Here is a 25,415-nt window from a genome sequence, read left to right as displayed (position 1 = left end):
CCGGCTTCTTTGGCAAAACGGCAGCTTTCCACTGGGGAAACCTGCCTTCTGCTTTCACTAACACAGGCAATATTTGAGAAGCGAACACAACACACTTTGCTCGTTCACCAGCTCTTGTAAAGGTCATTTTTCAACCTGCCTCTCCTGCAGTGGAAAGTTTTGATTGTTTAGTTCTAGTAATGTTGCCTTTCTGGAAATTCACTTTTGTTCTCAGGGGCTGCACTGTCTGCCCCCTGCACCAAGTTTCATTATATTTAGTGCAGACGTGCAGATGCTGCAGTGAGAACTGCAGGCGAAACAGCCCATTACTACACCTATTGTCAGCTTTCTGCACATGTAACAGAAACGCAGTGTGTGAAACATTTCCAGGTCATCAGGACTGGCTTGAATGAAAAGGCTTAGTCTCTGATGGTAGATTTGGGTGACTTTACATATTTTTCTCTGGAGTTCTATTTCAAAGATGGCAATTTCTCTTGGCACAAAGAGGAAGAAGACAATTTCTTTTAGTGGGAATAATTTCTTTAGGGTTTCCATATTATTGTGGGGTTCATTTTGAACCAGTTTTACAGGTAAACAGAGCAGTGATACATATTTCCTCAGGATACTGCATTGCCACTTTAGATTTTGGGGCTAAACAGTTGTTATTAATATTTTAAATAAGCCTAAATGTGATTAAATTTAACTTTAGAAATATCCAGTATTTTGCTCTTAATGCAAACACATGCCAAAGAAAATAATAATTTACCACTTAAATCACTGAGTTGGAAAAAAAAAAGGGTTCTGGATTAGGGCTCTAGAGACAGAGACTCCTCTGGAGGAGCTAAAGATACTTACATGACCTCGAAGGTGCTGATCGCTCTCTGTACCCTGACAGCCAGTCTCCGCCCTTTTCTAACGTGTGTGTCTGGCCCCGGGCCCTGGGGAGCTGACGTCTACAGCCCAGGCTTACTCGTTGTCTGGTTTGGCCGAAGGAGGCGTTGACAGAAGCCAGAAGGGGTTATTCCCACCCTGTCTTTCCTGTCTAAACACTGTTCCATCTTCCAAGGATCTAAGCTCTTTCTGGGCTCTGCTTTCCTTGTTTCTTCAAGCCAGGGGTGGGGACAAGCTTCTCTCTGTTACTGGTCTTGGGGTGCCCTATCTCCCCGTGTTTGTTCCCTAAGTCACACATACACCTTTTAAAATAATTCCTACATTGAACACTCCTCCAACTCTTTGAGTAGGTCATTTCTTTACTGCTAGGCCTAAACTTAACTTATAACAAGTTTCTTAGTCTCTCTGAGGCTGTTTTTCTCATTTGTAAGGTAAAGAATATCAGTGCCTCTTACTACTGCCTCTGTTATGAGCAGTAGTAAGGATGGAGCTAACGTCCCAGCCGGTATCCATGTCCTTGCAACGTGCCGTTTATGCTCCTCCCATCAAAGGTGGCATCTCTGCACCTCCTTTGATTCCACACCAGCCTGGGGCTTCCCTGGGCCCCTGGGAACACAGGAAATGAGACATGACTGGCAGCTGACTGAGGGCTTGTGTACCTGGGCGTCCCTGCTTGCAGCCCTGGAGCCCTGCCACCACGTGAACGAGCCCAGGACACCTGCTGGACGGTGACAGACCCACACCCGTCAGGCTCATCAGGTCACTGATCCACCAGACTAGCAGGAGACACCGTACTAGGTCATCTGGTCTCTGGCCGAGCTGCTGACTGACTGCAGAAGAATGTTCAAGCCCAGCCAAGCCCAGTGGGCTGGACCCCGGCGAGCAGAACTGATGACCCACATACTCACGAACATGAACGGCTGAGGTTTAAGCCGTTAGATTCAGGTGACTTGTTACACAGCGACAGACAGCTGATAGAACCGCTCTTTGCCAACAAGGAAAATACGACGATCACGTTAAAATATTATGTTATGTAAAAGAATGATTCGTATCATGTATTATTACAATCAATAAGCTATGATGGAAGAAAAACGGTGCTCCAGGAAGGCCTCGGGACACTGTGCTTTCTGGAGTCCCTACAGCAGCTGGAGTGAGCCCTGAGCAGAGCTCCACGCTGGAGCACTGGAGGTTAAGCAGGGGAAGCTGTTTCTCATATGAGCTTCCAAAGTCACGTTGGCTGAGTGTGCCAACAGAAGATGATGAGTGTTGCATATTAGTTAAAATTAGAAATTTAAAAGAATTATATAGTAAGAACCCAGAAAAGGGAATTAGATGGCAGAAGAGAAATCATTTTTGTAGACCAGAATCTTGAGAGAGAGAGAGAGCATAGGATTCAAACACACCAGAGCTTTGGCTCAGAAGACTTCCCTAGCTGGGCTGAAGAGTGTATCTAGATGGAAGCTGATGCCACAGAATCTTGTATCTGGGACAGGAGGGGTAGCTGGAGCTCCAACATTATATGGCAATAAAGGTTATCCAGATATTTTTCCATCCTGAGGCATGACTACCTAGGGAGGATGACCTCAACAGTGTACGGTCCTTAAGAACCCTTATTGTGATAATGACGAGGCAGAGAAACTCAAGAGCTGCATTTTTTCAACTGGATGTTTGCTACATTCGACATACCGTGCTTTTTCAGGTCAGGTCTGAGAGAAGCACCACGGAGACAGGCCCCTGGGGGAGAAGACATGGTAGCTGTCTTTAAAGGCTGGTCACCAACGTCCTCCTGGCTTTGGATCAAAGGCTGAGACATGAGGCTGACACCTGATGCTTCCACAGCAAGGAGGTGCTGCTAGGCTTCCTGAAGGTATTCATTTGAAGAAAAGAGTAGTAACTCTCTTGGCTCATACCCTCTCTTATAAACATGAACTGAAAGTTCGAAGGTGTAGGGTGTGAACAGAACAAAGCATCACCTTCTCCCCTAAGGAACATACTAAGAATAGCGCACCTTTTCAACCGTGACCCGGAGTGACACAGGCCCAAACATGTGATTTCATTTTATTATGTGGAATTAAAGTAAGATCTCCATTGAAAAGAGATATAGAACAACACCATATCTTTTTTGAGGGAGCTTTTAATTTCCCCCAAGTTACGAGAATATTCCAAATCTATGGGTGACCTTGAACTGACCATTTTTATTCTAAAAATTCTCTTATAAGCATTTTTGTTTAAAGATAGATCAAACAGGGTTTATCCAGTATATGCACAGCTCTCACTACAGGGAATAAACTTTCAAAGATCCTTTGACTTCATTCTATTTAAAAAGACAGCACTGTGTACATTATTTATATTTTTTAGGTTGTCTTTTGTAACTGCAATAAAAATCATTTTTGGTGGTTATTTTCTCTATTTTTTTTTGTTCTCATCAATAAATGTATGAAATACATACTTTAAGTAAATTCATAATAATGCTTCCACTGCACTTTAAAAATTCCTTTCAAGGGAGCTGGCTTAGGAAAGAGCTAATATAATTAGCATTTTTTGATGGATGACTGGTGTCAAGGCAGAGAGATGAAAATGCTCATTGCAGTTAGAGAACACACTTGAACGGGTCTGCCTGCAACAGCACAATGTGATTGAAGAAAGTAAATTAAACTCACTTTTTTGTTTCAGATAAGCAAGGCATCATTTTTCCCAGTTTTATCATTTATATTGTTATAAACATATTTTTGTTGAAAACCTTATCTTTATTTTACGTTTCGGCTAGACCTACAGCTGGCCACCTTGGAACCTCGGGTGAGTACTTCACAGAGTCCTGACCATTTGAAGAGGAGGTAAACCAACAACAAACTCCCTCCCCCCTCCTCACCTCACTCTTCAAGTAAATATTTGACTTAGGCTACAAACATCTTCAAATAATTAAGCAAAACTTTTCACGTGCCTACTCTGTGCCAGGAATACATACGCTTGTTGGCAAAAGAGAAGTAGGTATGTAGTCTCTAACACTGCAGTGATCTTCTGACAGTAACACAGGAAAGAACATTTTAGGCTAGACATTTGTATAATACCCTAGTATGTGAAGCTTGGATCTTCTTAGTTATGGCCTGATGAGGGCCAGCTTTGGAATTCAGGTGCCATCTTTATGCTGGTGAACAAGAGGAACTTGAGGATGAAAATTATAAGCAAGTCAAGGTTGAATCTACAAACACACTTTGGGGGCAGGCTCTACACCGGGTATTTCTAAGAACAGAAGAAAAATCCCTCCCTTCTGGTTGTACTTACTCCTTTACATAGGAATTCACTCATTTGATCTTTTCAGATTTTAAAGTACGTTCATTTGATTAAAACTGTCACTCTTGACGAACTGCCTTACAAGATGTCTTCTGAAGCTTTGATTTTGATTTCAAGAACTAGTTTTTTATGGGAACATGATTATAAAATCACTCTGCTAACTATATTTCAAAAACCAGAAACCAGCAACTGTGAAACTTTGTGACAATATGAAGAAATGAATGAATGATTACATCCGTGTAGATTATGGTGAAAGACAGATGGAAGACTTCCAGTGTGTGAACTCGTATCTACCTGTGTTTCAGGAAATCAAGCAATTTTGATATCCTGTGATAATGATAATTTAGATTTTAATGATCTACATTTGTATTAAGATTTTCTATTTTTCATCTTAGTGACTCTTCATTGTCTTAAGCAAGCATTTATATTTGGAATTGACACATAGGATTGAAAGGGCAATGCAAACATCAAACTGTTCCTGACAAATCACTTGTCTGAACCTTTTTACTCAGCGAAATATTCTTTTAGTTCAGAAACAGAGAGGTACTGGCAATGAGTTCAAAGTTGGCCTAGTATCATAACAGCAAAATATTCTAACAGATAGGTACTATACAATTATCATGCTTCTCAGTGTGTTCTACCTTTAAATATCCAGAGATAAAATTCAGAAAATTTTGGTTAGTGAAAATTACAAATGTCTTAAAAATATAGTTTTAATATTTTCGATGGAGCTTTTAGTTGTGAGGAATGTGTATACAGAAAATGAGATAAAATAAAATATAAATATAGAGCTCAGTGACATTTCAGAAGGCAAATGCCAGCATAACTACCACGTCGTCAAAACTGAAAACATAGCATCTGAGAATTTTGTGCCTCCAGTTCCTACGACCTTCCTTCCACTCTGCACTCTGATTTAACCAGATGTTTATGACAGTAGCATTCTGGGCTTTCTTTAGTTTTTCATCTAATTATGCATCCATAAACATCATAGTTTAGTCTTGCTGATTTTCCAGTTTCCTCCTTTCATGTTTGGCTTCTGCTTACAGTGATATTTCTTAATCCATGTGGGTGTGCACAGAGTAGGCCGTTCACTGTTCTTGAACAACCCTATTGTTTGGTTACGCTAAATTACAACAAACAGTGTGACCTAATTAAACGTGTGTCACTGAAGATTAGACATACCTAAAGAAACTGAGGGGGAAAAAAAGGTCGGAAGAAAATATCCAGGAAAAAAAAAAAAAAGCACAGACAAAAGGCTGGAAGAAAACATAAGAAACACAGAGGAGTCTTAAGTTTAACTGAAGTCCTCAAGGAAGGGAACTGAGGAAATTGGGTACATGCACAATCTGAAGATAAAATGGCTGAGAATTTTCAAAAATAACAAAAGACATCACACCATAGAGTCAAGAATTTCCACTAAACCTAAGATGGATAAATATAAAGAAAACTGCATTTAGAAACGGGTTACTGTCAGAGGTTACAGTATAATTTACAGCTAACAGCTCAACAGTAATTATGAAAGCCAAAAAGAAAAAGATATCTATAAAGTACTGAAGAGAACTGTCGCCTAAAATTCTATTTTTAGTGAAAATATTCAAGAGTAAATGCAACATAGAACTGTTTCATACATACTAAATCGGACAGGAGACCTTCACCAAAGGAAATACAGACATACAAAAAGACCTACTCCACGCACAAGGAAACTGCTCTCAGATAGAAAAGTAGAAATGCAGTATTGAATAAAGATTAATGAAAAGAGAAAAGATGTGAGATTTAAAAAGCTGATTCTAAAAGGTGTATGGAACTGAAAGCGGGAGAAGTTGCATGAATTTGCCGATTCATTCTTAAAGAACAATCTGGGAAGGCAAGGCGAGCCCCACCAGATAAAGCTGAACTGCTCGAGGCCGCGCAGCACGAGCGGAGGAGCAGGCCTCCGCCCGGGCAGAGGCACACAAGCGCTGTCAGGCGGCTGCGGCGCGCGCCTCCTCGCGGAGCATTTACTCTCTCTCTATACACGTAGATAAATACATTCTCAGTCTGTCTACGTATAGAGAGAGATCATTCAAACGCATTATTATAACAGTATAAGATCTTGGAAGCCAGTAGCTATTATTCTTCTTAACAGTGTAAATGGGGCAGGTTATATAAATACCATCAATTCAAGTCTGGTGTTTGCTAAATCATGGGTTCCTGCTTAATCTTTAAAGCATGTTTTGTTGTTGAGGATTAAGGTTCATGTAAACTGCTCGTCAGCCACATGGGGCTAGGACTGTAGACGTTGATTAAGTTTTGTTTCCAACGATTTAATTCTATTCTTCCTTCTTCTAAGACTATCTAGTTGTTAAGGTCCAGAATATATTAGACCCTTATGTTGTCCTTCCAATGTCTTAGCTCTTTAGATTTTGAGAAGATTCCAGATCAATCCTGGTACTTCTCGTGTGGCCCCCTACTCCCCGCCATGGGGTGCCCCCCTCCTCTCAGGAGCCATCAGTGACAGACTATCTTTTTGATGGCAATCATCTGATCTGTAGGCCTCACCATACTTAAATAATAAAACCTACTAAAACAATTACCCATGTACTCTAATTTTTTTTCTTATGAGCACTTATTAGGTGCAATATGAAATATATTTTCCATTTTTTTCTATCATTTTCATAAAAGTTTTTTTCAAAGCTTGTATTTTATTCACAGAGAAATATATTTTTAAATGTAGCTTAATAAATACTTTTTACATATTACTGTTTGTATTACAAAAGCTTTTTGTGCACAAAATATGACATTGTTTAGGAATCCAAATTTGGTAATATGGTTACATTTGGATTCCAGAAATTCGTGGAATAAAATGAGTCAGTCTCTGCCTGGGGTGCAGAAAGAGTGAGAAAATCTTCCTTAAAAGCAGAAGTCACGAATTTATGTGTAGCAAGAAACTACAATATGCTTAACTTTCTCAACTGGTGAATGGATAGAAGACTCGTAATATATTCACGCCACAATAAAAAGGAATAAACTCCTGCGTACGAAACACCATGGAGGAATCTACAAAGGCGTTCTGCTACGTGCAAGTAGCCAGACGCACCTTTAAATGTCATTCTGGACAAAGGCAGAACTACAGGGAGAGAAATCAGGTCCACGTCCCCAGGGCCTGGGGTGGGGGGTGGGGTGGATGGTTTTGCTCTCTTGGTGTTCAATCCCAAACTAGATATAATTCACACATGATTCTTAGCAAAAAGAGCAGAATGTAAAACACCATTCTAGGGGAGGAGTTACAATAGCCAGAGGAGGATGTTTTTGCCAGTTCTGCAGAGTCTGTCTTGAGCAACATTAGGTACGGTCTGAGAATTTTCTTTCAATGGATATAAGGGTCCTGAAACAACACAGGGACATTTTAAAGGTGGACACCTATGGGAAAAGAACAGTGTGGGTGTGGAACAGAATCAGCGAGGCCTATATAAATAAGGACTCAAAATAAAACCCTAATTATTCCAGGTTAAGATTTTCACCACTGCTGTAGAGAAGAAACTGAAATGCTCACATTAGAACTTCATCGTGACGCATTCAGTTTGTCATGTACAATTACAACTACAGTTCGTGGTTTTTTAAAGCGCCCCGTAGTTCTCATCATACGGTGCCATTCTCAGCCAAGTTTTTCCAGTTAACTCCTCAAGGTGGAGCTTTATCGAACAGCATGGACTAAGGGGGCTTCAAACAATGAATTCCCTGAGAAATCAGGTCTGCAGGACAGAAGGCACAGTTTCATCTGGGAGAGTTCTGTGACCCACTCTGACATTCCCAGAAGAGAACCTAGCTTTTAGCCTTTTAAACAAGGTTTGAGGCAATATACGAGTCCACTCGAACAAAGGTGGGATTCAGCTGCTGACACGATGTTTCTAAAGAATTCCTTTTCCTTTTGATTAGACTTTATATTCACAAATAAATTAGTTAATTCCACCAGAATTACTAATGGTTTGTTTTCTTGCTCTCTGCTGAGCGAACCAGTTTCTGCAAATTCTCTTAATAGTAATCCAAAGAATGCAAACCCAGTAGCCTCAAAAATCACGGTGCAGAAGTCGAATGGGTTCAGAGCAGTAATAGGAGAGCAAACAGAATGTCAATGGGGACTTTGAATGCCTACGTGACCAATCCAAACCTTGCTTTGACTTGTTTCAAATACAGTCTCCTTTACAGAGCAATGGAGCATGAGCTGTCCAAATGTAACGTTAGAGAAAGCCTTTTCTTTCAAAGACTGTACGCTTGGAAGAATTCATTCATCTGCAAAGCCAAATGTCAAAAGTTGTGCTTCTCATTCCTCACCAGCCCTGTGGTTAACGATGCACTTGACTGACAGTTCTGGCACTCAGAGCAGTGGGTGAGAGGTGGGGGTACTGACACCTTCAGTTTGAAAAGTTGTCAGGCCATATGCTACCTTGTTTATTAGTGTGTGTGAAACACTCTGGGACCTGATTTCTAATTTCTTTTAAAATGAAAACTCTGGTATCCTTTAAGTTCAGAAATTGACTTAAAAATATAAAAGATGTAACAGGTCTAATTAATAATAACTGGGGCTCCTGTCTGCTGTGTGTTCACTGTGATAATTTCTTCATAGTGTACCATCGCATTTAATTCTAAAAACAACCTCATGGCCTTGGCAAAATTAATCTCCCCGTTTTCAGATGAGGATCTGACATTCAAAGGAGTTGATGCACAGGAGAATTTTAAATCCAGAATCGACTGACTGAGATTTCATATTCTAGTCTAAACCACTTTATTACATGACCTTAATCTGAGAAATGTATAATGTCATGGTGCCAAATTTGGTCAAATAAAAAGGCTTTTTCATTCTGGTGCTTTTTCCTAGGAAATAGGTTTCCCCAAATTACATTTATTGTAACAAATAAAAACAAATACATGAAATGAATTTTTGTGGCATGATTTGATTTATGCACACACATTTTTATACATATCAAATCTTTCTTGATTCATGTACTCTTAGAGTAATTCTGTGAGCCAATGAAAGCATAATTCAAGTTACCTAAGTTCTTTATATGTCGACAAATACCCTCATCACGTTTTGGAGAATGTCACTGTATACATAAAATATTTGTCACATAAAAATATTGCTAAATATTTAATAATCAAGATGAATTGCCCTGCAAAATCCTTCTCAGCTCTTTTTTATCCAACTAAGATGGTATATTGGTGATATACTGGTACTAACATCATTTGAAACATCTATTTTATTTTTTTCTTTTGACCCAGATATATTGCTAAAATATTTATATTTAGGGGTTACTCATTTATAAGAAATATTAATGGATCATAATGTCTGTTCTGAGTTTATCTGACTTTATCCCCTTTCAGCCATTTTTGAGCATACTGGGAAAATCAACCCAAAGGGTCAGACTATCAAAAGAGATTTTACTAAATATCAAATTTTACCCCAATGAAGAGGCCCAGACAGAAGTCACGAGAAGGTCTGGGCCATCAAAAACAACCCCTCAGGCCCCTCCTTCCGGCACTGTGTGCAGCACCTGCCCCCGATTACACGCGTTCTCTAAGTGACGCATGCCACAGGCACACTCAGCAGCTGAGTTAGGAAAGATGTATTTTTATCATATATCCCAAGCACTTAGTTTAGGTGGCACTCTCCAGAGAGCGCTGCCTCGTAAGCTCACCAGTTGTAGGACTGGTTACCTAAACCAGAGCAGTCCTAAACCAGAGCACCCCGCTAGGAGCCTTCCGTAGGTCGGGAATCTGCCCAGCAATATCCTTGTTCTGTTTACCAGGAGGTCACCTGCGTGTTTACAAGACTAGACTGGACGCTCGCTCTTTCCATCCCCTGGATGCTCCTTTATTGTTACTCAGGACAGAAATGGATCTCAGATCAGGGGCTTTAACTGCTTTCTCCACAGTGGGATACACTGTTGACCCTGTAACTTAAAAAAACAAAAATCATTTTGTTTGGAGTCCTCGTGAAGTTTAGGGCCAAGATGGGCGGTTTAGTTCCTATGTGGTCCAAGCAGCAGTGATTCATGGTGAGGAACCATGATACCAATGCAGGCCACCATATTGGGAGTTTTACTGATTCCATTTGGAAAGGAACAGGGTGTGGAAAAGGTAGATAGATATACATAAATCCAGCACCCTACTGGTGAAAGAACTCAACAGATACAACAGCGAGCAGGGACAGATCCAGGTTTTCGTGGGGCCTGAAGCTTACAGAATCCTGGAAGTCATTTTACTTCAATGAGAAGAGCAGAAAAATATCGTACTTCTATAAAATAACAAAAATCATTGATCACATATGCAAATAGGTTGCAAGGGCCTCTCTTATTAGAGAGGGGTCCTGAAGACACAGATCACAGGAGTCCCAGTAAACGTGCCTGTGGGAGAAGATGATGCTTGGGCCGAAAGAGGTGCACTCAGTAGTTACGAAGCTCTGGGAAAGTAAGTGGAAGACATAAGACTTCAACGATTTTTAGTCGGACGTAGAGCAGAAATAAAAATTTACAAAAAATTCGAGGAAAAAACTATAAGCATTTATCCAGGGTCTACGGCAGGACACTAGTTACTAAACACCTCATCACATGCCTGCAGCTTTTTAACTGTCACCATAATATAGAAGTAAATATTATAATCCCTATCTTTAAAAATACGGGAATATAGATATAAAACAGTAATTTGCCCCTAAGTTACACATTATGTGAGTGACGGCACCAAACATGAGCTCGTGTCCATCTCGCTCCAGTTCCCACGCCCACTTCACAATCCAAGCTGCCCCCTCAGCATTCATCTTCTCATGGTCTTGTGGTAGAACAATGAGAGAAAGAAACATTTCTGACTTAGCTGCCTGTACACTTCTAAATCTTCCTTGACTCACCAAAAATATTGATGAATTTTAGATCTTACTAAGGTACAGTCACAGTAAGTTCTGTTTTTTATTTCTTTGTCATGCTGTCCCCAAACCAGATTCATCATTCTGGGGACAGACCGTGAGGTGGGTATACAGTACATCCTTCAAACAGTAGGGACGCGGTGGCCGTCTGTGGGAGAGGAACTGACATGTTTCAGTCTTGGTAACCTGACAGGCAAAGCATTTCTCAATTTCTAAATTACAGGTTTAATTTCAAGGAGAATTTAGTGTGTTTTGAAAGTAATGTTCTTTAATATGTTTTCAATTTGTCTAATTGAACCAGGAAGAAAAGACCAATGCTATACTTAGCACTTCATTTACTGTGGATTTCTGGAGCTTCCTATGAAAATTTATAGAAAGCTAATTGGCATGCCACCAAACTTTGGTAGAATATATATATATATTCTGTGAATATATATATGTATTATCCACATACTCCTTAAATATACTATATACAGTGTCCACAAAGGATTAAAAGTCAAGAAAGCTTTTCCCCTAGTACTTCTGGCAGGAGCTGATATTCTGTCTTCTTTTCTACTTGACTTGACATAACCTTTACAAAATGGGATGAAATTAATTGACATTTGGCAATACTGACAAGTGACTAAAACACATCAAGTAACGGATGGGAAAGAAAATGTGGGAGACCTTAAGGAGCACTTGGACAAACATCAAATGAAAATGGACTATTCAGGATTTTAAGGAGCAAATATAGTTTCATATTAAAAAAGTGTAAAAATAGTTATTTTCCACTTCCAATAATTGTAATCCAAATGGTATTTGTAAAAAAAAAAAAAAGATTCATAAGATATATAAGCCCATTGGTTAGTTTTTAATCAATGTGAAGAAAAAAATTAGTAAAAGTTCTACGAACTTAATTACTCTTAACAACTATGTAAATGGTGGTTTTTAAATCACAGATAAAAGAATTATTTGATTTGAACATTTATTACCTTTTTACCATTAAAAGATTCCACTATCATGAGAATTTTATGTCCAAATGTAATGAATTCTCTATGTGCTAACTGCCTGCTAATCTGACTTCGAAATTGAAAATATCTACTTGGAAACAGGCTTGAAGGACACAGAATCATTAACTCGGGGTCTCCACTCATTTGTTTTCTTTGCTCTACTTAAATGATACCAATTTGAGATGTCTTATTGCGATATTATAATTTATAGTAAGAAATACAAATTTGTTCTTAGTTCCTGGCACAGAGCTCCTAAAGACCTTGGAGTTTTAGGAGGAAACCTAGATGACCCTGGGAATGGTGATGACATTTTAGGTACAACACCAAAGTCATAATCCATGAAAGAAATAACTGATAAGCTGGACTTCGTTAAAGTTAAGAACTTTTAAAACTGCAAAAGACAATGTCAAGAGAATGAGAAGACAAGCCACAGACTGAGTGGGCCTATTTGCAAAAGACACACCTGATCAAGGACAGTTACCCGAAATACAAAAAGAACTCTTAAAACCCAACAATAAGAAAACAAACAACCCAGGTTAAAAAACGGGCCAAAGACCTAATCAGACACTTCACCAAAGAAAATGCACAGATGGCAAATAAGCAAATGGAAAGATGCTCCAGGTCGTGTGTCATCAGGGAAACGCAAACTAAAACAATGCATCATGAAGGCAGAGACCTTTCTTCTCTGAGTTATCCAAGCCCCTAAACACTGCCTGGCATATAGTCTGAACTCAGTAATTACCATATTTTGTCAAACACAAAACAGCAAAGATTATAAGCCTCACCTGATTTTAGGCATCATTCTGGGAAAATGCAATAATTATGCTATTATACAAAGTTGTTTTTTAATCACTTACAAATGTTTGTATGTATTGAAAGATGCAGGCTCACTTGTTATGATTTATTATATGTTAGTCTTACCCATTCATAAAAAGAAAACAAAGTAAGTTAGCTAAGAAATTTCTCAAACTTTTCAGACAGTCCATCCCTTCTGAATCCATCCAGAATTATCAATGTCCTTTGTTTTTATTTTTTCACAAAATATTAGTTCTTTGCCATTAGGAGTATTAATGGTACACATTTCTTCATTAAAGAGTATGCTGCTTTTGACTTTAAAATTTTCTTCTAAACCATTGATATCTATTCTACAAGTTTTATGCTGGCTGGTGAATACTTTATCTACCAGAAGGTGTTCATATTTAAGTTTTTGTTTTTTTTCCTCAATTGGTTCTAAATGGTTTCTCAAGTGAAACACTAAAAAGTTGAAATGAAACTGAAATATAATTAAACTCAAGAAGTGAGGCACTAACATTACACACACAGCTTCAAATGAAGTGATGAAAACACTGGCGTCTATGACCAAGGCTGTCCCCATGCAGGCAATGGTAACTGCATCACTACCGCCACCTGGCGGCCACCACTGAAGGATGCCATTTAATAAAATGTCCTAATAGTAACAACATATATCCCAATTCCAGAAAAGTGCATCTTTTGAATGAATCAATAATTAATAAATGAATGGCTGAGTTCTTCTAATAAAGCCAATCTGGAGTACTCTCTGTGAGATGTAAGTCTCACTGGTGGAGGTGGAGACCTGCCACCATCTGAAGAGATCAAACCAGAACTCTCTATCTCTTTCTATTGATTTTTATCCTCTTGATTCCAGCGATCGTTCCTTGATTTAATGACTACTACTAAAGTTTAAGAACTTTCTGAAGGAGAATTTAAAAAAACCTAAAAGGAGGGCCAACACTGTCATTGGAATCTCTATAGACAAATTAATGGAAAGCAATTCACACTGAAGTTATGTGTGGGTTCAATAAAAATGTATTGAACTTTAAAGTTAATGGACCAAAAATTAAGATCAGAGCCTCCATTTCTTGATAAGAACAGTTTCCTAAGTCATTTAATTAATGCTTTATCCTAGGGGAAAAAATTCATCCCAGTGTTACAGCAGCAAGAGGTTTACCAAATTAGACACACACGCACGTAAAGACACAAAGTTCCTCAGAGGCTCTGTCTTAGCATTACTTCTTTGGAATTAAAGGAAGAGTTTATACAGACATCCGACTTTTTAATACCACATGTATCTCTGATGCAAAATTTTCGAGGAGGAGGCCTTTCTTAACTCCCTATACTGTGTAACTAAAACTCAACTGAACACGATAATTTAAATATTTTTGTGACATCAAAATCCCCATTTATTCTCTGAGATGCTTTCAATTGTTTGTCAAATACTGTGGTGTTTTAGAGAAACAGTGATGACTAAAACATAATCCTTGTCCTTAGTGAGCTCTTAGGGTACTTGGAGAGACAGAGTGACCAATGATTATAATATGAAGTAGGAATTGTAATAAAAGGGATTTAGTGAGTAGGTACTGAAATCACAAAAAAAAGGTCACAGGTTAGGAAAATTGGTTAACTTATGCTGTGTGATTAAAAAATAACAGTAATGTTAACTTCAAACCTCAATGTCTTAACACAACAAATGTTTATTCCTCATTCAAGCTATGTCTGATCTGGGTCTGGGCCAATCACCAAGTCAAACTAGATTCAGAAACCCAGGCTACTGCAATCTCGTGGCTAAGACAGCTCAACACCAGACCACTCCAGTTGCACAGTAGGTTAAAGGGTTGGAAAATTCTTCAACAGGCACACTCTGAACTGAATTGTATCCTCTCTCCCAACCCCCGCACCCAAATTCACAGATTGAAGCCTCAAACCCCAGTGTGACTACATTTGCAGAGAGGGCCTTTTGGGAGGTAATTAAGGTTAAATGAGGCCTAAGAATGGGGCTCTGACCCAACAGGATTGTGTCCTTGTAAGAAGAGACACTGGAGACTTGCTTCCCCTCCCTCCCTTTCCACCATGAGAGGGCACAGTGACAAGGTGGCTCTCTGCAAGCCAGGAAGTGAGCCCTCACAAGGAACTGTCCAGCCAGCACTCTGATCTTGGACTTCTCAGCCTCCAGAACTGTGAGGAACAAATTTACGTCACCCATTCTATGGAATTTTGTTATGACAGTAGAAGTTGACTAATACAAGACATCCATATACTTTGGCACAGAGGCAGTGCATCCTAGCCCCTTGTCCAGAGTGCTGTCTCACTTGGCCCCAGCTGACTGCAAGGGCAAAGGTAAAAACAGGGGACCGGGTGGACTGTTTGGTAAGCAGGATTGTCTTGGCCACAATCACTTCTTCCAGTCAGCAAAGACCCCTTTTCTCTCTTCTTCCTCTAAATTCAATCCTCCCCTAAAGGAGATGAACCAAAAAGCGATCCATTCAGCCCTTGATTCTAGCTCAAAGTCCAGAGTCTGCAGGTAATATGCAACATTATCTCCATCAGTTTCAGATATGACTTCTCTTGGTTCCGAAGGAATGATCTAAAAAGCACTTTTCTGCTTCTAATGGGCAGTGGTTCAAGACAGACAGGAAGCCCAGCTCTGCAAACAACCCCTTTAAGCAAAGAAGGAATAGGAGACACGTGGCAGGCAGGACTGGCCCTGGTCATTCTGAAATGCGGCTCACCCTAAGAGTTAACCACGACCCTTGAACCTCATTCTGTACCCACCATTTTGGATTTTTTTTTAAGACATACTTCTCAGATTTGCTATATTTTATTGCCTCTTCCCCAAATCTCTCTTTTGATTTGAAGGTGCTACCTTGACCCTGTCAAGTTCTACAGGCCCACCACTCAATCAGTTCTTTACCTTGGGTCATATTTATCTGATTAAAGATTATACTAGGCACCACCATACTCTTAAGCTGCTTTTTACCTTGAACATTTCATTCAGTTGAGAGATTTTAGCAATAAATGTGGAGACTACACACTTAATCTGCTCTTTTTCTTGAGGCTGTTTTAACTTGCTTTGTCACTTAAAGACTTTCTTAATTTTATTTCCTACTCTTCGGTGACTTAACATACTTATCTTTTCCAATTTTGCAGGGTTTTGGATTTTTCAAATCCCTTTCATTTTTGCTTACAAGTTCTCAAATTGTCTCTGAGATCCTTTCTTTGTAGCATCTTGCTAGCCAACACATATTTTGTTTTCTAATTTCTTACCCTAGATGTTGTTGGGAAATACAACTAAATACAATCTAGAAATCCTCTCCACAAAAGTAGAAGAGAAAGAAACACTCTAATTTTACTCATAAACCAGAATGCGACGCACAACACAGGAAATCTGTTGGGAGATTGCAAAGATAGAAGGACATCTCTTCCTTTTTATAGTCAAAAGCAGGCATATCCCACTACGTACATGTTCTCAAGATAAACAATAACTAATCTCAAAGTAGAGGATTTGACAGCACCATTTGCCACACAGAGTCCATCCTAGATTCACCTGGTAATTGCAGTGACCATCTAAGTTAGCCAACTGGCTTTACTCAGAGGGAAAACAAACTCCCCGCATCTTTATTACGACAGGATGTAGTTTTGTAACCTGGAGTCAGGCTCCTTCCCTCCCACAGAACCGGGAGTTGGGGTGATCTCTCCTTTGATGTTTGACTTTCAAAGAGGTGGTTCCCAAGTCCTTAAGATAAAGACATTCCTGGTTCTTAAAGCTGACAAAAGACCTGTTTTGTTTGCATGAGGATTTATATACATTTCAAAGAAGAAAGTACTTACAATTTTATGTTTTCTAAAGAAATGTTCTCAGAAGAAGGGGAAAGCAATCTCACCCTCAACCCCCGCAATTTTTAACCGAGAATTAAGCCTCTTAATTTTAATTTGCATTTGTCCTTACGATCGAGAAGCTCATGACACATCCAGCTGGCCTAGTAAACAACCACATGAGCTTCACCGGATGTCTTGTCAACCACGTAAGGCTGCTTCCCCAGCCTCCTCGGCACTGCCCGCACCCCCGGCCTAACCACAATCTCACCGCCGTGCGTCTCAGGGCTATTTATTTATTTATCACTGCGGTGCTCCTCCTGCTATCAGTTTCTATCAGGATCAAACAGAGAGTTAAGCCTCTAATGGGAGGATTTTCTCACCCATGAAATCTTGATAAAAGTGATTCTTGCTATGTCCATCTTCAGTGCTGATATGAGAAGAAGATGAAATAATGTGTTTTAAAGCAAGGGCTTTGACAGCTGTCAGTTGTAAATATAGATGAGAGATGGTTAAATTCAGCAAACACCTATTTTCACATGCCCAGCGCTGTACAAGGCAGTATCAGTAATGCAAACAAAACAAAACAAAACAAAACAAAGAAACCCTTGCTTTGAAGAAATCAACATTCTTCCATGAAAAATGCTAGAATACATTTCTGTAAGTTTGCTCTATATTCTAGACACTAATCCCTTACCAGGTATGTGATGTGTAAATATTTTCTCTCATTTTGTGGCCTGCCTCTTTACTCTGTTGATATTGTCCTTTGGTACACAAATTTTTGAAATTTTCAGTAAGTCCAATTTGTCTATTTTTTTCTTCTGTTGCCTTTGGTATCAGATCTAAGAAATCACTGCCAAATCTAAAGTTGTAAAATTCTGTTCTATGTTTTTTCTTCTAATAGTTTTACAGGTTTAGGTTCTACATTTAGGTCTTTGATTCATTTTGAGTTAATTTCCGTGATAGATGGTGGTAAGTAAGGGGCCGACGTCATTCTTTTGTAGGTGGACACACAGTTTTCCCAGCACTATTTGTTGAAAAGACTGTCCTTTTCACCACTGAATGGTCTTGGTGGCCTTGTCAAAAAATCATTTGGTCATATATGTGAAACTCTTCCTTTTGAAAAAAAATTTTTTTTAATTTGAAAATTTCCACATGGTAGCATTCACTCTTTGTGCTAAACAGTTCTTTAGGCTTTGACAAATGTGTAGAATTACATATCCACCCCCACAATCAAGGTAAATAGTCCACCATGCCCCAAATTTCCCTCTCATTGCTTGATACAGTAGAATTTATCTTTCTGGAGGGCCGGGGAGAGTAATCATGCTTTGGTATTACATTTAAAAACTCTCTGCCCTACCTTTTATTTGAGCTGATTGGTCATACGTTAGAGAAGGGTTTCTCTCTGCATCACTGATAACGAAGCGCTTAGAGACAGACCTTGCCTCCTATGACACCACGGAATGCTGGATTACAGCACACACGGTGTTTGCTTCCAGTGAACCATCTTCCTGCAGAACTGTATTGTTTTACATTTCCAACTGTTAAAAATCTGTGACCAGACTTTCCCCGGGCTTCTCAGTAGAGGCAATACTGTCTAAGTTAGTAAGACATGTATTTTAAACACCGATTATGTTATATTAAGCATTGTGCTGAATAAGGAGGTTATGTTTTGAACAATAATTGTATTTAAAAAAAAGGGATCTGGGGCTCACTTGAATTTCCTTATGCAGGTATTTGAACTCATTCTGACTTCTGCTTACAATATTTATGAGGTTCTATGAAGTGAAAAAGCCACATCGGCAGTTAAGAAAAGTGGTTTTGTCTTTCACAGGATAAAACTGCACATTATCATGAATACTTTGACTTCCTCTGCAGGTCTGAGTATCTTTTTTGATTTTTTGATTAATTAAGCTTGCATGACAAATAGGTTGTTTTTCACTCTTAAAATGCAAACTTAAAATCTCTGTGGTAGAAGGGCAACTGCTGTAAGCTGGCAGGGGACCATGAATTCACCAGCCCTTCTGAGGACAGTCCCCGCGGCCAGCCCCCCGGGCCTCCCTCTCCTCCTGTGCTCACACCCATGGAGTGTGGCGACAGCTGGGAGAAGGCATGAGGTGTGTTCCTCCAGAAAGCACACCTAGCTCCATCTCTACTGCTCGTTCTCATATTTTATTGGTACAGCTGAATTTAAAATGCATTTTGGTACAAGCCTGTCAGTGGGAAAAAAGACCACTCTGACATCCAATTTTATTGGTTTCCAGTCCATGCAGAAGTATAAATAAATATCTAAAAACTGCTTCCAAACGCTGTGCCTTGTGCAAAGAGCCAACAAAATAAAACACACAATGTGTAGTAGATTTTCAGCTCAAGGTTTACTCGGACGACAGGCTAAGCCTCACCTGCCAATTTTCCTTTAAACTGTCCTTTAAACTGTCTCATCACCCATGCCCTCCCCTGCCCCCTCTCCCAGTCCTGACCTGGGGAACACAGTGTCCTGCTTTCATTTCTCTGGGTCACGCATGGATAAAACCTTCTGCCCTCGGCTACTTTTAACAAGAGTGAGATCATTGGGAGTTTACAAAATAGATGCACAGAATAATGGTCAATATTCCAATTATTAAAGGGCAAAGGACATGCTAATTTCAGAGAAGGAAAAACATACAAATGAACAGTATGCCCAAGGACAAACCTCCACACATGAAACAAAGGAGAAAAGTAAAAAAAAAAAAATCATGAGACAGCCCAGTCCTCTATCAAAACAGAAACATCTGAAATCATGGTGTTAACGCTTGTGGTTACGGGGTCGGGAAGAGCACTTCCTTTGCACCAGCAGAGGGTGAGGGGCCTGGTACTACTTTCCTATAAAGAAAGCAATTTGCTATATTGTGAAGAGCCTTGAAAATACTCACAGCTTCTGACCCAGCCATTCTTCTTTAAAAAGGCTCTGCTAAAAAAAATAATCAGATACTCGCACATCTTCTCACAGATGGCCAGCGTGGCTTTATTTGTAATAGTTCACTTTGCAAACACCCTAATGTTAAATTAATGATAGCACAGCCATATGTTCAGATACCATACGGCCACAAAAATCTTGATTTTGAAAGGACTCAGATTACTTCCCAAGATAATGTTAAGTGAAAATATACTGACTTTAAAATACATTGGAAAGAAACAAACTAAAATGTTAAAAGCAGTTTTCTTAGCATGGAGGAATTATGAGTGACTTTAAGCTTTTCTTTCCAACTTCTCCCTCAAAATTTTGTTAAGTTTTTTAATCAGACAACATAAAGTATTAAAAAAAAAACCTCAATATGAAGAAAAAATGGAGACTTGCATGGAAAAATCCAAAAAGTGCAAAGCCTGCTCAGGTTATGAATACACATTTCTGATCTTATTGTAGGCACCTAGGAAAAAAGGTCTGTCTCCCACAGCTTCGAGACCCCTGAGCAGAGAACACTGGGGCTCTCTCTCCCCTTTCATGAGCCCATTCCTTCCAGAGGAAGTGTTTTGTTGTAGAAGTAACAAACGCTTACTGCAAACCTCAAACAGTGGGAGAGTGTATAACATAAGAATGGTAGATGCCACCCTGCTTTCCTTCCCCACACACTGGGGTACAGTCTGCATGTAATAATACATGCCAGTGCTTAGTAAACAGGTCCACGGCTTCTGACAAATGTCAGGACACAGGACATTTTCATCACCCCCAAACGCTCCTTTGTGTTTCCTGAAGTCCATTCTCTCCCAACCCCCAACCCTCGGCAACCATCCACTTGCTTTCTGTCACTATAAATTAATTTTGCCCATGGTAGCATTTTCTACAAATGGAATTACACCTGTTGCTTTCAATACTGTCTTTGAGATTCATCCCCGTTGTGTCACGGGTAGTAGTGTTCTGCTGTGTAACTATATCATCACTGGTCCGTCCAGTGATAGAGTGACTTCACTGTAATCACCCTATAAGGCCACAGATTCATTTCCAGAAATGTGGTAAGTCATGTCCCCAAGTGTGAAGACTGACACATTAAATGTCTCCTGGAAGGGATCCCCAAACCTAAGTCTGGTCTTGGATGCATGACAACATGCATCCAAGGGGTCACAGCGTAACGATACTCATCCAGCTGGTTGAAGCTCACGTCTAAACCCGTATCTATGAACAATGAACAACGATTAGACATTTATGGATTCCAACCATTCACTGTGATCAAGAAACCAAAGTATTTGTCCTGACATCCTACATTTAAAATCTGAGTCACACATTCTACTAATTATGGATTTGCCAACATTTTTTTCAGTCATTCTGAATTAATATACTTACTTAACTCACAGTATTTAACATAAACATCTGGATAAATGAATATTGCTTGTCTCAAATTTTAAAAGTATTATTTAAGCAATTTTATATAAAACTCCTTTCAGAATTGTTTGCTTATGAAAAAACCCAACAAAAATAATGCCTGCAAGGACATGCTGAATTTTATGGGAATCCTACTGCATCAGAAACATAGAAGGATGCACCCAAAATCTAATATTGCAATAATTCCACGAGATATACTGCAATGATAAAAATAATTATAAAGCTAGTTTGATGCCAGTGAAAGAGACTGAAATTATTTTGAATGGGGTAATGAACCTGCCATAGAATTAACACAGTTTTATTTAGATTATCAACAAGAATCGGAAGAAATTATATATTTGGTGGTTACTACCCTTTATGAAAACAACGGTCACCCTGGGCACCCGTGGACAGAACCCCTGCTCCAGGAGTCCTGTATCACACACCCCCTGCACTCGGCTTCCGCGCTCAGAGCTTACCTTCCTGACTCAAACGTGAACCACGTTGAGTCCCGCCCGTATCTCCTCAGGGAGCTGAGAGGCCACATCACCAGTTTGACCTTGGCATTGTGGATATCCCACAGATAGATATTCTCATGAGTGATCTGCATTGTGCATTCACCATAAATGTCCAGATTTGGCGTAGGCATAAGATACACATTGAATCTCTCTGCAAAGAAACAAGGAATGGAGAAATGGAGTGAGAAAAGGTGTGCCTCTTCATGGCAGAAGTGCTACCGTGTCCCCTGGTGACACCGACAGACACTGCGAAACTCTATCTCTTCCCACTGTATGGGGAAAGGAGTTAATTATTCTTAATCACTAATTCATTCACTCCTTCAACGTTGCGTTGCATGCATTCTCTGTGGTGGGGGTTAATGGTTGAAGTGTACAATGGACACACAAGGGCAGAAAGCTAATTGGAGTCTCTGCTCAAATGGCGTAACATCTGCCTCTTCACACAATAGTAAGTGGATGTCGTACAAACGATTCCTGCGAGGAAGGTCTTACTTAATTTACACAACAACTTACTCAGTTCTATCTGTGGAGCATGAAGTGTTTAGTGCACACTCAGACTGACTTCCCAAGCACAGAGTATTCATGGTCAAATTCAGCATGTGATAATTGAAGATACTCGTTACTACCTTCTGTAGAACTCCAGACATAGTTTTGGTAAGCAAAATAAAAACACATAACTGCTTCCATTCCTGCATATTTTATAGCTGAAAATCTGATTATTAGGCAATGATTCCAAACTTTGCTTTGTAACTTTTTGTGTATCTCAACAGCTACCACAAAATCCTGCACTTAAATGCATTAGAGGCACTTTATTTTGAAAAATAAGGTTAGTTGGTAAGTTCCAGGAAGTAAAGAACTTGATACGACCTATACAATATTACTAGTTCCCAGGACCATATTCTTGGGTTATAGAAAATGATCAATAAATGTTAGTTAACTATATGAGTGGAATAAATATATACTGTGATGAATATGGCCTGCAAGAATTGAGGAATTATTAAAAAAAAGAGTCACGATAATAAAAGTTTAAGAATTACTGACAGATACATCTTCGTGAATTTGAATTTAATTGTGAATAGTTCTTTGGAGGCAGTGCTGTTGAATAATTACTTTGAGAGGCAAGATGACGCAGCTGCAGCTGGTAAAGGACCGGGATGTTTAAGAATGTGCTACCATCCATCACGATGCCACGATCTTAAACACTGTATCTTTGCTGGTACTGAGCTGGAATTGTCTGTGTAACAGAATCTTTTCTGTGGCAGGTATTTTGTAAAGCAAGGATTTGCTGATGCCAAAAAAGCAACATTCAGATTCCAAGTGGGTTAAATGTAACTTAAGCATGACAGCCTGAAATTAGTAACCACATGGACATGATGTTTATTCAAGTGTCTAGATATTCTGGGATCCAAAATAATCAAATAATTCAATATTTTACTTAGATTGTTGACCCATGAATGTAATATGTATATAGATTTCATATTTATTTCCTAAAGAAGACAAAATGAGATCAATTCTATAGCTGAAAAATGAAGAAAGAACATTGTCTCATTAACTATCTTCAATAAAAGCCTATGTATGCCTATATCCGCATGCACACACACATATTCCGTAAGTCTTAAAAACTCCTGTGTGCAAGTCAAGTTAAAGACATCACTCATATTCCCAGCACAATGCCCTCTTCAGTGGGATTAGAAGTAAGTCGAAAGGCCATGATCTCACATGCAAGTACACATGAAATCTGGACCCAACAGAGTGACTCAGGAATATAGTTGATCAGCAATCTTCTTTTCTCCGGTCAAGATCCTTTTGATGAAGTTCAGCTTCTACATTTGTAACTAATCACATGTCAGGGGCATCTGTTGTGCACAGGGAAAATATTGTCATCATAAAAGCGAGAAGTGAAACAGTCCTCTATAAATTCTTTCCTTTCCATCAATTCTGGAGTCTGAAGATAGCAACGAAAGACTGCCAAATGCCAAGAAATAACAACACTTCTTTTAAAATAAACACCATTAAGTAATCTTCCTGTTGCTTAAGGCTGCACTGACCTCGATATTCACCCTTTGTCTGTAACTGGAAAAACAGAGCATAAAAAAATAAATAAATAACCCTGACATTGAGTGTCCTTCAAATGGATGGAACATTAAACTCTGCAAATAATCTACAGAGGACCCAGAAGAACTATAACGTTTTCACTGAAATGTCTGCATGCTCTAATGTTAGCAGATTAAACCGAACGGCAATAAACACAGAAAGAGTACAATCACCACAGTGGACACTGGAGAAAGCTGGAAAACAATGAATAAGTGAATTTATTATGTCATGTGACACAGGGCTCGAGACACCAAAGTCTTTGAGGCACATTTACAAACAAATGCAAAGTGATGGGATAACTTGCCCCTAAGGAGTCCTTCCGGGGCCAGATCTGGGCGACACAAAGCAGGTGGAGGGTACCTGTGGTGTCCCTTCCCTGTTGTCTGCCCTCTACTTTCCAAGACACTTTTTTTTTTTTCAACCTGGCAACTCAAGTCACCCCTTCTTGTCATGGTTCAGAATGCACCCATCTTCTTGCTGATGCTATTTCTTTCATCTTAAGAAAGGAATTACCCTAAAAAATTCATTTTCAATTTTTAAATATTCAAAATTCATCTGCCCCCACTAATGGCTCATTTCCAAGGATTCAAAATTCAATTAAAAAGTAGACTAATTTAATCCAGCAGAAAATCAGGCACAAAAAGATGTGGGCAGCACATCAAGTTATCTAGTAAATTGTACTTCTTTGAAATCCATTATGATGGAAGGAAGGTTTCGGCACTTATCATGAATAAATTATTTTATGCCCTTAGTAATGTAAAACATATTGTTTCACTGAAATCTGCTACAGTTTCCATTGGAAAGATCATTTCAATATGAAGTAATTAAAACTGGCTCCAGTAAAATGACATTTTAAAATACTGTGAAATAATTCTATCAGGCAGGTATTTTAAACCAATTTCTAATCATGTCACTTTTTAATTTAAAAATTGCATTTGGGTTTTAGCGCCTGGACTACTGGTTTTCAGGTCTTAGTGTCCATCACAACTACCAGCAGGGCTTGGTTAAACACTAATGGATGGGTTTCCTTCACTCTCACTGTTTCCGACACAGAAGGTCTAGGCTGGGGCGAGATAATTTACATTTCTACTTGTTCCCAGAAGACGGCGATGTTGCTGCTCTGGGGACCACTTTGAGAACTGCTGATTTGTGAAACTCATTTAAATGTATTGCCAAGGAAGTTAGCATTAAAGAAACCATGAGGAATGTTTTTGAAAAGTGATGCAATATTCCAGTAGAACCAGCACACTGTATTCAGAATCATTTTCTAATCTTTGCTCAAATAAATTAATCCTATTTCAATCGACTCATGACTGATTTGGCAAGACAGAATTCTTATGCCAACAGAACAGAAGAAGGCAGAGAGGCACAGAAGAAAGGACGTATGTGAGACAGAGCTTGCAGTTCATCAAGATACAGAGATCCAGCATTTTCTTTTGAGATCACTAACACTAACAATAAAAACACTATGAAGAAGCTCATTTCCAATTACTCAAAAGAATCAGAAAAGAAACTAAATAATAATAATATCCTGAAACATGAATAAAATTTCTACTAATACAGTCTTGTGAAGATTGCTGAATGTGTGAAGAAACACATTTTGAAAGGTTATGTAAAAAAACATTAGATTAAAATGTGTTCACACATATAAACTATAGAATTCTAGAGTGAAAAAAAAAAATCCCAAACGCACTGCCCCCAAAATTGTATTTTGGTAAAATTTAGGTTTGTATAATGGCTGATAAATGAGAAAATCTAATTTTATTTTAAATGGCTAAGAACAGTAACAATGTGAAATATTGATTCAACAAATT

General features: G+C 39.0%; 1 protein-coding gene across 1 annotated transcript in view; it reads right to left on the bottom strand.

The window, feature by feature from the left end:
• DOK6 (docking protein 6) overlaps nt 1-25,415 on the bottom strand; it is a 277,534-nt gene that overhangs the window by 89,690 nt on the left and 162,429 nt on the right. The window contains exon 5 of the mRNA XM_074355477.1: nt 21,469-21,658. Within this exon, the coding sequence (XP_074211578.1) occupies nt 21,469-21,658 (190 nt within the window). The remainder of the gene's footprint in view (nt 1-21,468; nt 21,659-25,415) is intronic.

The sequence above is a fragment of the Camelus bactrianus genome, chromosome 30, assembly GCF_048773025.1.
Source record: "Camelus bactrianus isolate YW-2024 breed Bactrian camel chromosome 30, ASM4877302v1, whole genome shotgun sequence".
Taxonomy (NCBI): domain Eukaryota; kingdom Metazoa; phylum Chordata; class Mammalia; order Artiodactyla; family Camelidae; genus Camelus; species Camelus bactrianus.
The sequence above is the reverse complement of the archived record's forward strand: the minus strand, read 5'-3'. Positions and strand labels throughout refer to the sequence as shown.